At 43.5% G+C, this 13,292-nt stretch overlaps 1 protein-coding gene across 3 annotated transcripts in view; it reads left to right on the top strand.

Annotated features, from left to right (window-relative positions):
* The first annotated feature begins 4,288 nt into the window (after nt 1-4,288).
* Nucleotides 4,289-13,292, top strand: part of MTR (5-methyltetrahydrofolate-homocysteine methyltransferase) — a 48,456-nt gene continuing 39,452 nt past the window's right edge. Inside the window, exons 1-3 of one of the 3 annotated variants that reach the window (XM_015857899.2) lie at nt 4,289-6,073; nt 10,851-11,065; nt 12,806-12,895. In XM_015857899.2, coding sequence (XP_015713385.1) covers nt 6,046-6,073; nt 10,851-11,065; nt 12,806-12,895 — 333 coding nt within the window. In that variant the 5' untranslated portion in view covers nt 4,289-6,045. Of the gene's footprint in view, nt 6,074-6,206; nt 6,846-6,868; nt 11,066-12,805; nt 12,896-13,292 lie in introns of those variants that run through there. The other 2 variants (XM_015857901.2, XM_015857898.2) reach the window with 2 other exon arrangements.

Genomic DNA, 13,292 nt, shown 5'->3' with positions numbered 1-13,292 from the left:
AAGTTCATGTCCTGGCTCCAACTGCTGTTGAGAGCAGGCACAGTGGAGAAGTGTAAAAGCTGGGCAGCCATGTGTGCCCAGGACAGTATTTCATACACCAGTAATCTGTGCATCAGGAACCTGTGGGACAGTGCATGCTCATGGCAAAGATTTATTCTCTCTTTCTGCTGCTGCGGTATCTGTGAGAGCTCTTTATTTTCTCTCACTATGACCTACTGTTCCCATAAATTCTCCTTCATGCTATTGGTTATGTGTAAAAAAAAAAAAAAAGAAAAGAAAAGAAAAAAAAGTTTTCTGTTTTTTCTTTCATCTTTTGCAAACGGATCCTAAAGGCTTTTGTTTTCAATTATTATGTTTAACCTGCCAGAATTTCTAATTTCATTTTCCTCAGGCAATCCAAGACAGAGGAGATCCTACCTCCTGGGAGATAAAAAAAAAAAATTGCAGCAGAACTCAGCAGAGTCAAAGTTTTAATAAACTCTTCAGTGATCTTGACAATTTAGCTGAAACCCAGTGTTTGGTGGATGCCTGAGTGAACGAGATGAATAGGTATGGCAGACACAATGCTATGAGACATTAAATTGCTGAGATATTACCTACCTACATTTCTGTGACCAACTCAGCCTTAAGAAGACTGTGAACTCTCCTAATTCAATATTTGGAGTACAAATAATTCTGAGTAAATAATTGGAGTAAATATTTTTCAGGAAAAAACCAAACAAACCAAAAACCTAAAAGGATTCATTTCTGACTGACCCCATTTGACTACCCTTCAGTTCCCTCTTTTCTGGGAACTTGGCCTGATTTTTCATTAAGATGTTGCTTCTTCAAGCCGGGCCAAGGACACAAGTTGCCCAGTCGTCCTTATTTGCACAGAACAGTTGATGATAGGAACAGCTATAGTGGAAAAGATATTCTGTCAAAGTCCTTTTGAAATGCCTCCTAATCTGAACGCCTAGCTGACAGTAGTTATCCCTTTTGATAATGGTGGCATTTAACTTCAGCATTAGTCCACAGGCAGAGTTTTCCTTGGCAGAGGCCAGTCATTTTCCTTTTCTGAAGAGGCATAGCTCTTCATGCAGCTTTACTGTCTCTTCACAGATTACTCCTTTCTTTCTCGGGCACCAGCCCCTTTCTAAGACAGCCTTTTCCCACTTCTAACAGCTGTTCTTTAGAGCTTACATGTTCCTGACTGAGGATGCTAACCTAAAGCTAGTTTAGTGATCTCAAGGTTCCCTTGAATCTGATTTTGACAGGGGACACTTTATTTCTACTTGATCAGAAAACAGTTATTCTTGTTTTATACAGAGGCAATAAATGAAGTATTGTACCCTTTGGTTTCACATAGTGTTCTTAGATTTACCTGCTGTGCTTGGAGCACTCTTTAAATTAGAACCCTTGATGGACAGAACTGATAGTATGGCTCTGTACCAGCTGTACATGGAAAGGCATTAGTGCACCATGTGCAAAATGAAGTTATAACCAGAGACTACCAGCACTTCCTGGCACTAAAATCCAGTGCTTGTGGGTAGTTTAGCTCTTTGCAGCAAAGAGGGGAGAGGAGAATGGAGCCTGATTAACACTATCTGCCAGTTCTTCCCCTCGTCATACCCTCCAGAGGGCTTTACCCTGATCTATTTGCTTGCATGCATGTAGAAGTACAAATAGAAGAGACAAGAAGAGGAGGGAAATGCAGGATATTTTTATGTGCTATAAAACTCAGATTGACTGTGGGCAGTCTCAGATCTGCTTTCTCTTGTAGTCCTCTGAAGGCACCTAGGGGCTCAAATCATCAGTAAAGACTCTTAATATGTGTGGTGTTGTACAGTGTGCTAAGACTGCTCCCAGTCTAAAGAACAGATGGGGGATACAGCAATTCTAGCTGAGATTTCTGAGAACTTGTTAGGAGATCTTAGACTGCTTAATATGTTGCAGGCTGTACAAGTGTAAGTGCCAATAAAAAAACACAAAACAACAAACAAACAAACAAAAAACCACAAAAAACCGCAACCCACCACAGTACAAGTCAAAGGGAATTATTGTGGATCACAGGCTACAGAAGAAGCTATTCACATCCACATTGAAAACTAAGCAGAGAATAAGACCTGACTGTTGTAAGTAACCTTAGGGTGTAAATATTAAGCCATTAGAGTGACAAAGTACACTCGCTTAGCCATTCCCTGACACCTGTTTTAACATACATGTGAATTCATATTATCGATCAAATAAAAGAAAAACTTGCCCTAGAGCAAAAGTCCCTGTCAGTGTCTCTTGCTCATACTGTGGTTACTGCCAGCAGATGCAAGAGGCTGCTGGGTGAGACTTTGAATCAACACCACCAGTGAGTATTTCTTCATACCTCAAGATCTGTAAGATTTTCAGCATTCTGCTCTCCTCTCTATTCTCCTACCTGGAATGAACTGAACACATGAGATGAGAAGGGATAGCGATGCCTCAAACCACTTCAAAGAAAGAGGATATTGTGGCTGCCTGTAAAAAAGGGTAAAGCAAATGTCACGGCTATGACTGTGATCATAAGCAGTTTTGACAAAGGGATAAAATGATTAAATCTAGCAAGTTAGACTTTAAACCAAACTGACAAATTGTGCAGTTTCAAAGTCCTTTAAAGGAAAGAGGATTGTCTATAAACACACTTTTCTAACAGTTGATAACAGGCAGGATTGTTTGTCTGTGTAAGTCAGTGAAAGCTAAGTAGGACATTGGTCTTTCAAGGTGTTTTACACACAAGAACTCCCTGTGCCCTTTCACAAACTCTGTAAAGGTTTGATGTTCAATGAGAGAAAACTACATTAATAGAGGTTGTGCTCCCACTGGAATGGAGCCTTGGCTGAGAGCTGGGAGTAGTTCTTGAAGCTCCCTAAAGCCAATCACATTGTACAACCTGCAGGTGTCCATTTTTTCTTTTCTGTTACGCATTGTCTTCCCTACCAGTGCAGAATACAAACAGTTACAGGACGTACCCTTGCCTACACTTCTCATGTTTTCTGTATTTACTGTGTAGCCAGACCTTCCTACAGTCCTCCTCTGTAAGTTTTCATGGATCTCAAGCTGTGTTGAACACAAACTGAAGTACTTGGCAGGCTGAGTGCAGTGCCATTTCTAGGCAGCAGGAGCATGCCTAGGCCCTCAACTGCTTGTGTTTATACTTCTGAGAGAGTCTGCTTATGATTAAGGCTCTAAATACACCAGTGGTCTCCAAATGTTCTTAGAATTCTTACTCCTTGCTTGTGCATATGCTATACTGTGCGGTCTGTGAGACTTTCTATCTTGACCTTGGCCCCATCTCATGACTGGACTGTCAGCTGAGTGTGCACTGGACCATTGGCTGAACCTCTTAGGATCATTGTACCTGCTATTTTTGTTTGGCTACTGCAGAACTGTGTCCTTGCCAGTGAGGTTACTGCTCCTGCTTGCCTCCTGCTCCACAGCAAAATGCCTCTGAGCTCAGTGTTCACCAGGTTTTCCTTGGGGCACACATCCAGCTGCATGTAACCTGAAGTACACACTGGCCCTATTTCTCTTTTTCCATGCTGTTTTGGGGTAGCTGGCAAGCCAGCTTCTTCCTCTTCTATTTATTTGATGTGGTTGCCTAAAGACTGCTACAAAATTTTATATGAAACTTGTAACAAACTGAAAGCAGCACTGTAGATGGGCTGTAAAACTACACCCTCTTTTAAATTCCCACTCCTCTTTGTGCTTGCAATTCAGCAATTTTAGGCACTTATACACTTTTTGATCAACTTGGATTCTGTAAATAATTGTAAAAACTTATATTCAGTTCGCTTTAATATGTTATGTGTTTTCAGAGTCGCAGCAACATAAGGACAGCAGCACACACATGACTCTCAGCACTGCTGAGTATAGTAATCACTGAAAAGTCAAGATAAAGGACTTAAAATCTTCCAACAAGCACCACAAATCATATTAAAGGTGATGTTCTTTCTAACTGCTCCCTTGTTGGATGATCTGGTTTGTTAATCACTGCCCTCAGCCACTCAGTGCTCTTCCCCTGAGCCTCTAGAGAGCATCTTGCCTTGGTTGCACTCAGCTGTCCATAAAACACACAGATTAAGCAGAATCTGAGAGTGAGGCACTGCTGCCTCTTCCTGCTATTGCCCTTCATTAGCTCTGGAGACTGTACAGCTGCAGACGAACTGGACTGGAGAACTGTTCTCACTGAAAGCTGACGTTTAAGGAAGTGCCCTGTGAAGGCTGGAACCTGCACGGGGACACACATGGGGCCACGAGGATGGAGCAGGGTAGAATTGAGGACTGTGTTTTTGCAGCAGCGCACTGTCAGACTGGCTTGAACTGGTTGTGAGACTGCAGAGTAACCGGGATGATGTGAAATTATCTTTTTTGGGAACACCTTCAAACTTTCAGCTTTCTTTTTTTTTTTTTTTTCCCCACTGACCTACTTTGCAGCAGTTACACAAACAACTGCATCAGCGCACGCACGGACGCGCTGATCTGTGGTGCAAAGATCTGTCACTGCAAAGCAACTGTGGAGACTGAGCTTTATAGCCTGAATTGCTGTCAGAGAAAAATCCCATAGTATTGTACAGCGTGACAAAAAGGCTGGCAATTGTAGAAATGAAATGTGAAAGTGAAGGGCCTGTTGTAAGTATGGCACATGCAGCAACACACTCTCCTTGCTTCAGTCTTCGCTTCTGAGACCGGCCCTCTGGAACCCCAGACTCTGGAGAACAGGGAGGTAATCCAGAAAAAGGAAGACTTTTCCTTGATGGAGGAGGCTTGGGTTAGAAATGATTTGGGCAAACTTAACTCTCACAAGTCCATGGGCCCTGATGGACTGAACCTAAGAGTGCCGAGGGAACCAGCAGATGTTATTGCTAGGGCACTCTCCATCCCCTTTGGGAGTTCATGGAAAATGGGAGGGGTGTCTAAGGAGTGGAAGAAGTCCAACATCACTCCAATTTTCAAAAAGGAAAAAGAGAAAACCAGGAAACTATATGTACTTGTCAGCCTCACTTCTATTCAAGGAAAGGGGATAGAATAGCTCATCCTGGGGGCATCTTAAAGTATGTGGAAGACAAGAAGGTTATCGGGGCAGCCATCATGACTTCACCAAGGGGTAATCATGCTTAGCCATTCTGACAGCCTTCTTCGACAGAATAACTGGCTAGGTAGCAGTTGGGAAAGCAACTGTCTACCTGGAATTCAGGAAAGCTTTTGACACTGTCTCCCATAACATCCTCATATCCTCAGAAATGTGGGTTAGATGAATGGACAATGAAGTGGACGGCAGGCCTCATCATCACTGTTGTCATCATTGGCACCAAGTCTGGTTGGAGGCTGGCAGCTTTTGGTGTCCCTCATTGCTCTGTACTGGGTCCAGTCTTGTTTGACTTATTCATCAGTGACTTGAGTGAAGGCACAGAGTGCACTCTCAGCAAGTTTGCTGATGATACCAAATTGGGTGGAGTGGCTGACACATCAGGGGACTGCACTGCCATGCAGAGATGCCATGATAGGATGGCAGCTCTTGACAAACTCGAGCAGTACTTCTCCTCAGTGTGACTTTTGAGAGGCTGATCTGCAGCAGGAACAGATCAGCTTCTTTCCTTCACAATGCGAGTCCTCAGATACCAAGCTGAAAGGCTGACACAGACTGAAGCTGCCAGAAGGGGGCAGGCCGGCTGTTCAGCCCAGATTGTCGGCGCGCAGCGCTGTGAGGACAGCCGGATGGGAGGAGGAGAAACGTTTTCCTCATCCAGCCCCGAGCAGAGCCGCGGAGTGAAACAAGCCCATTTCAAGCCTGGCTTATAGCCCGTCTGCTGCAATAGCAGCGGCTGTTGCCTAACTCCCGAGACAGACCTCTGCCTGACCCCCGAAAAGCGAGGGGCTGCGGGCTCGTGAAGGAGCTAACGGCGGCCTGAAGGGACTAACGGCCGCACTAACGGTCGCAGCGGCCGCCCCGCTCGGGGCGGGGCTCAGCGTCAGGGGGTGTCGGGGCAGCCCCCGGCTCGTGCTGTGCCGCCGGGGCTGCGTGGTGCCGGCAGCATGGCGCGCGTAGGCGCGGACCCGCCGGGTAACGGGCGCTTGCGCCGTGCGGGACGGGGAGCGGGGGGCCGGGGTGCGGGGCCGGGCACGTGCCGCTGCTGTGGCGGCGGGGAGGAGCTTCGCCCGGCAGGGGGCCGCTGTTGGCGTGCGTGTGCCGCTCCGAGCGCTCGGCGGCCATGCCCGATGGGGCCGGGTGCGTGCGGGTGTTGTGAGCGCTCAGCCCGGCCGCGAGCGGAGCGGGGATGGAGCTGCTGAGGGGCTCGTTCCGGAAGCCACCGGCCGCTTCCGTGCTTGCCGGTGCCTCGGAGGGGCTGCACCAGGACCCGTCCCGTGCTGCCGGATAGAGTTCGGTCGGGAACGTAATAAAAATGATGGAAAACAGAGCCCGCCTTCTGAGGCTGCTGTTTTGTAGCAGCGCCTGGGCGTGCTGGCAGCTGTTCTTGGTTCTAAGCCACAAGTCGCATTTCCCGGGTTAAAGAAGATGTTAGAAGCGGAGGGGAAGTAAAATCATCCCCTTTTGGCGTTGGAGTATTTCTAAACGAATAGTTCTGCCTGCGACCGCTTTCTGCTCTGTGCAGGGATGCCTGGTGCTCTCCTTTCTTAATCCCTCTGAAGGAATGCGCTGTGCAGCCCCCGCAGTGCTCTGGGTGGTGCTCTCTGAGCAGGCCTGCAGCCTTCGGCTCGCCGGCTGTCCGGATTCCTCTGGCTGCCTTTACCCCTTTGCCACGTGCTGTGTGCTCAGAGCGTCGCTGTCCTGCTGCTGCAGAACCTACACGTGGCTAAAACGGGAAATGGGAAAGGTATTTAAGCAGCCGTAGGCTGAGACTAATTGTATATCCATAGACTAAATGCCGGGTCCTGTGCTTTGGTCACAACAGCCCCAGGCAATGCTGCAGGCTTGGGGCAGAGTGGCTGGAAAGCTGCATGGAGGAAAAGGATCTGAAGGTTTTGGTTTACACCCAGCTGAATGTGAGACAGTAATGTTCCCCAGGTGGCCAAGAAGGCCCGTGGCATCCTGGCTTGTATCAGAAATAGTGCAGCCAGCAGGGGAATGTTCATCTGGCTGTGTTCATCTCTGGGACACCTGCACCTTGGACACTGTATTCAGTTTTGGGCTTCTTGCTACAAGAAAGACATTGAGGCCCTGGAGTGTATCCAGAGAAGGGCATTAGAACTGGTGTAGGGTCTGGAGCACAAATGTTATGAGGAGCTGCTGAGGGAACTGGGATTGTTTAATGTGGAGAACAGGAGGCTCAGGGGAGACCTGATTGCTCCTTACAACTACACAAAAGGAGGCTGTGGCTTTGCTCCCAGGTAACAGTGACAGAACAAGAGGTAATGGTCTCAAGTTGTGCCAAGGGGAGTTCAGGTTGGATATTAGGAAATGTTTCTTCTTAGAAAGACTGGTGAGAAAAGTGCAATGGGCTGCCCAGGGAAGTGGTCGAGTCCCTGGAGGTGTTTGAGAAACATGGAGATATGGCACTGAGCGACATGGTTTGTAGGTATGGTGAGAGTGAGCTCACAGTCATACTAGGTGGTCTCAGTGATCTTTTCCAACATTAAGGATTCTACAGTTTTTTGGTTTCTAATGCTTAAGAACAGTGGCTGCTGGAGGAAAGTCCTGTTGGACAGATGGAAACAAAAGCTGCCTGTGGGAATGTTTGTGGATCCTCACTGCACGGTCATCAGGCAGTAGTTGATGATGAGTACATTTGGCAGTGCAGCAAAGGACACATGTTCTCCCTGGCTCTTCAGCAGCAGGGCATGCCGCTCAGTGAGACCGTGCTTGGGTAGGAGGGGTAACAAATAGGTTAGCAGTAGGTTACTGCTGAGAACCTTGCTGACTCTTGCTGTGGTTGAAACTCAGTGCTGCCAAAGGGCATACAGCTGAGGAAGATTTAATTAATCAAACAGCAAGTAATTACAAAGTTGTCATCAGCTGTTTTTGGCAGACTAATAGCAGGAACATTCATTCTAGCTTCTGCTCTCTATGGTGTTTTTCTGCGTGCTATTAGATACATACATATTCTGAATGGTGGAAGAAGTCTGATGAGTCTTTTGTGAATCAGTGTTGGTTTGTTGAATTAAACATGCAGCTACTCTACTGATTAGGGCAGGACCTGGTCAATCTAGTGAATGGTGTTTTAAGTGTCTGAATCTCCTTGTTTTTCCTTAATTCACGTTACTTAACAATCAAGTGTTGAAACTTCTACTTTCACAACTTGGTTGGTTATTTAAAAGCTTGGAAGCAAATTGTAATATTTTGTTTCTTCCCAGGGACTTACTGCCAGATGATTTTATGCTAACAGACTTATAACACAAGTGCATAAATAATAAAAAGTACCTTTTGAGAATCATAGCAAGCATTAGAAGAAAAAAAAATGTTTTTAGGCAAATTGAAGGAACATCTTGTTTCATCACCTGAGCTGTTGAACTGCTGCCTTTGGAAATGTTAGGTTACAAATGGATAAAGCTTATATCTTTTAGTCACAGAGTGAGTGTAAAAGTGGACAGCTGTACTGGGCGGACATCTCATGTGTTGGGCAAAATTAGTTGGTAACATCTAGAAGTGGTAAAAGCTGTTTTAGTTGATTTCATTTTCTTTCCAGACTAGTGATTTTTTCAAATGACACATCTGAATAAAGAGGGAACCAAATTTCCAAGGCTTGCCAGTGATCTTCATTAAATGTTTTGGTTTTTTATTTCCCCAGAGCAATTTGAGGTAGGAATAGGGCTTGTAAATAAAAATAATAATAAAAAGAAAACAACAACAGCTTGATTTCCTTTGCTTAGGAAAATCTCAAAGTGTTTATTCTTTTTCATTTATTCTGTAGCCAGCATTTGCATCCTGCCTCTTCTTGAGAGGAGAATTATTAGAGTTGAATGGGGAGGATGGTTCTCTGTTTAGCGGAGCTGACTGCCAGCCTTGTTTTTCACCCAGGGGTAGAGTTCAGTACTTTCTAGCATGACATTATGAATTGATCCTGCCTGATTTCCTTATTCTCTTTGGATTTGTCAGTAGACTTTATTTCTGACTTGAAAATTGCATTGTCTGTTTGCCAGGGCATGTCTCAAAGCAGTGTGGGTTTTCTAATGGATGAGGAGTCTAGTGTAACCCTTAGCAAAGACAGGTGAAATGGATTTTAATGAACTTGAAGTTGTGCTATGCATTTGTAACATGAAGCCTGTCTGGCGCTGGCAGCCACCATCATGCTTCCCACTCTATTTCCTTCAGCCTCTTTAAGATACTCCTGAAGAGGCACAGGTTTCACAAGCTTCTTCAGCACAAACTTTCCTCAGCCCTGGGAGCAGAGATTAAGCAGAAATCTGTGCTGCTGTGGGTAGAAAACAGGACACTAAAGTGGTGTCTCTTCAGCCAAGAAAGCTGTAGAGAAAGCAAAGCAGGCTGCATGAGGTGCAGGATATGAGGGCACAGGCTTATGGCATGGAGGGAGGGGAGGCTGCAATGGCATGGCACAGCTGGTGAGGCTGCAGTGGTCTCTGTGTTGTTTCTTTGACCTTGGGACCATTTTAAGCTAAAGCGAGTGCCCACATTTATCTCATTGGGTCACGGCTCTCTTAGTGCACGAGAGTTACACTCCACACGAATCTGCAGTGCAGGGATGCTTTCTGATATGCAGTATTTGGGTCTTGCTTTTGAAAGCCTTTAGATCAAGGATTGATCTTATTTTCATGAATAATTTGATGGTTTAATATGAATAGGTTTAAGCTTTTGCACAGGAAACTGCTAAGCCTGCCTGTTTGTTTGGTGTTCAGATTTTCAGCTTGAGGATGAGGTGTTTTTTCCTTCTGGTATTTTAATCTACCCTTCAGTTGCTTCATACTTGTTATACAACAAGTTTATTTGGAAACTTTATTTGGCTTCTCTTTTTGGGAGAGCTGATTTTGAGCAGTTTTTCCTTGGTTTCTGTATAAATATAACTTTGTAATAATTGATCCTGGGCCTCATCTTCAGCATTGTTTATTTTGAGTAATACTGGGGTTAAAACAGAGGTTGCACTGCAAGAATTCAGAAGGGAAGAGTCAAATCAGTTAGACTGTAAAACATGTATCTTCATCTGTAATAACTGTTCTGAAACTTCAGTTGTTTTCGACTTCAGTCATAACAATGAGAAAACATTGGACAAAAAGTTTCCCATCCAGCATCTTATAATCAGCATGTGATTAGCCAGACTGGTTTTATTCTGTCATTGCTGCATAGAAGGCCTTGTGGTTGTGCATAAGTCTGGCTCTTATCTGTTGGTTTATTGTAGCATCTGTTCACTAACACATGTGCAGAGTCATTATTTACTATTCTAATGCAAGAAGGAAGTCCTGTAGCTGTTTGTGAATTTGGGACTCAGTTGAAGAATTGCTTTGCTTGCTCCTACTTTCTGTTTAGCACTTGTGTATTACTTACAGTACAGTGTTTTGTACCAAGAAGCTGTTCTGCTTCTGCACTGTTGTTCAGATGTCACTCTGGTGGAAGTTATCACACTTCTCAGTGTTGAAAACTAGTTTATATAAGAGTTTAATGTATGCCTTTGTGAACTTTTCATGCTCATATTTCTGCAGCGAACTCTATGCAAGTGACTGTACTGAAGTGAAAGACTCATTGAGTCTAATTCTATTTAGATAGATGCAGCTGATGATGTGAATGGAGCTCTGGGTGGAGTAGACCAAATAGTGTTTGATTTCTGTATAGGGTTGGTTATTTTATTCTTAAATGGGAAGAACTCAGGTAACTCAAGTGTATAGATTAGGAATTTCAAAGTTGCTTAAATACTGGATTTCTTTTCTTGCAGCAGGTACCCAGGAAAGCATGGAAGATGAAATTGAATCAATTCTACGGGATCGCATAATGATTTTGGATGGAGGCATGGGTACCATGATCCAGCAGCATGCTTTTTCAGAAGAAGATTTCCGAGGGCGTGAATTTAAAGACCATTCCAAATCTTTGAAAGGCAATAATGACCTTCTGAGCATAACTCAGCCTGATATCATCTGTGACATACATAAGGTAGGTAGTTCTGTCTCTCGACTGGAGAAGGAAGCAGAATTTGGTCTCTGTGCTCTCCACAAGCTTCTGGCTTCCCTGTCTCTCTAGGGATTAGGGAAGTGAGTGCTAGGTTGCCAAGTGAAAAAGAATGAACAGATTTGACTGTTCTGGCTACATGACCACAGCATTTGTGTCTTTGTTTCTAATGTTACTTAGTGTTGTTTTAAAATTCCTTTTTGACTTAAGTTGCTGCTGCATTTTTGTTAATTGTAGATAAACTTATTTCACTATTTTTTTCCTTTTCTCCTCCTCAGACGGTAGTGAAAATGCATCTAAGTAGGACAAATCTGAATTCTACGTGCGTGTTTCTATAATTGCATATTAAAGGGCTGTTAAATGTGGCAGCCTGAAGCAGACCTCTCCATAGGGAATGAATGGCTTTCTAATGAGCATGTATGCTTCCATGTTTTGTTTTTTTTTTTCCTAAAACATTGTGTGGCCCAGAGGACTTAACAGTTTACATGTGATCATTAGGAATTTGCAAACAGATTTTATTATTTCTATATCTTCAGTTAAACTTAAAAATCAACAACACCAAACTCTTCTTAAATCTTGTATTTCTCTAGTTGCAGATATTCCGAGGTCCTTCTGCAATAATTTGAACATTTGAAAACCATTGCAACTAGTTGAGATTCAGTTGAAGCCTTTTTTCTTTTCTTTTTTTTTTTCCAGGCATTTATTATAAAGATTTGTATGTTGTTGTTTAGAATTATAATTGGTATATGTTTGCAAAACTTATTATTTTTTCTATATGTTTGTGTTTACATCCCGTCAGTCTTTGAATTTTAAGAAAGATGAGTTGAAAAGAATCTTTGACCTATAAAAAATTTAGGAGTAAATGTTTGTAGATTGAATTCAGTCTCGAGACTGTTGACTGAGCTGTAATTGTGAACTTTGGAATTTCTGTAGGCCGTACAGGTTAATCAGGAAAGCTGGTTTAACAGTAGAATTCCACAGAGCTATTAGAGTGTTAGTGATGTAGCTTGAGATTGTATTAGGTCAAACCAAATGTCTAGTTGGATAATGTTCGTGTTACTTAAGAGTTAACCTGATAAAAAAGGAAAAGAGGAAAGCAATTGAGAGAGGTTATAAAAATGAAGGGTAGAATATGAAAAGGTATTTCAGTTTGCATTGATTTCAGTTTACTTCATTTGTAATAAGTCAGCCAAACAGCAGCAGAACACTTAATCATTTCATGAATATGGGTCATTAGTTAAACATTAAATGTGATCTGCACAAAACATAGTTCTCCTAAGCTTATGTTCTCATGTGCTATAAAGTTTCCTTCATAATGTATGAATTTTCTAATCCTCTACTGTTGTTTAACTGCTGCCTTTCCCACGTCTGCTTACAGCAGCCGTTGGTTGCTGATGGTGACTGGATAACTCCCTGCTGTGTCCCTGTGTGAAAATTCAAAGTGTTCTTCAGGTCCTGAAATTAATGGCTGGTGTGACTTACAAATGTCAATAGGATGTGTGATTGACTCTAAACTCTGGAAGATGATTATATGGAGCACTTATGTTACTTTGGCCCTGTGCCTTCAACTGAGTAACTGTCCCAAGAACTTGATCTCCTTTGATCTGGGAGGTGATTTGTGACTTTGTTCTTTCAACAGCTTGAGACAAAATAGTTAGGTTGCCTTCATTCCAGCTCTTTGTTCTGAAGATTTTTGAGATTTCTTTACTCTCTCATGTTTTTCAGGAATACCTGCTGGCAGGTGCTGATATCATTGAAACTAACACTTTCAGTAGCACTCGAGTTGCACAAGCTGACTATGGCCTTGAGCATTTGGTAAGAACTCTAAATTACTTAAACATTCAAATGGTTTTTCATATTTTGGTTTTAGCAGCCAGAATTAACTTATTTCCAGGGTCTGTCAAGGCTGCTTATTGACTGCATGCTGTCTCTTGAGCCAGGTGGTAGGGCTGCAGCTCATTTCTGCTGCTGTGTACAATAGAAGGAAGACAATTATACTCTCTATGTGTGACAGTTGTGGTGTGCCTCTTGCTAATGGTAGCACAGGCAATAACCGTCTGTCCTAGATTTTGTTTGCAGTAGCTCTCAGTTTATGAATATGATTGTTTCGCTTCTGTGCTTTTGAAGTACCAAGTGCTATGGTAGAAATGTGTTTTTTGGATGTTGTTTGTATAGTTGACTCTCTGACCTGGAGGTCTGACCCAGATAGGGT

Source organism: Coturnix japonica, chromosome 3 (assembly GCF_001577835.2).
Source record: "Coturnix japonica isolate 7356 chromosome 3, Coturnix japonica 2.1, whole genome shotgun sequence".
Classification (NCBI taxonomy): Eukaryota; Metazoa; Chordata; class Aves; order Galliformes; family Phasianidae; genus Coturnix; species Coturnix japonica.
Note: the sequence above shows the minus strand (reverse complement) of the source record. Positions and strands in the feature narration are given on the sequence as shown.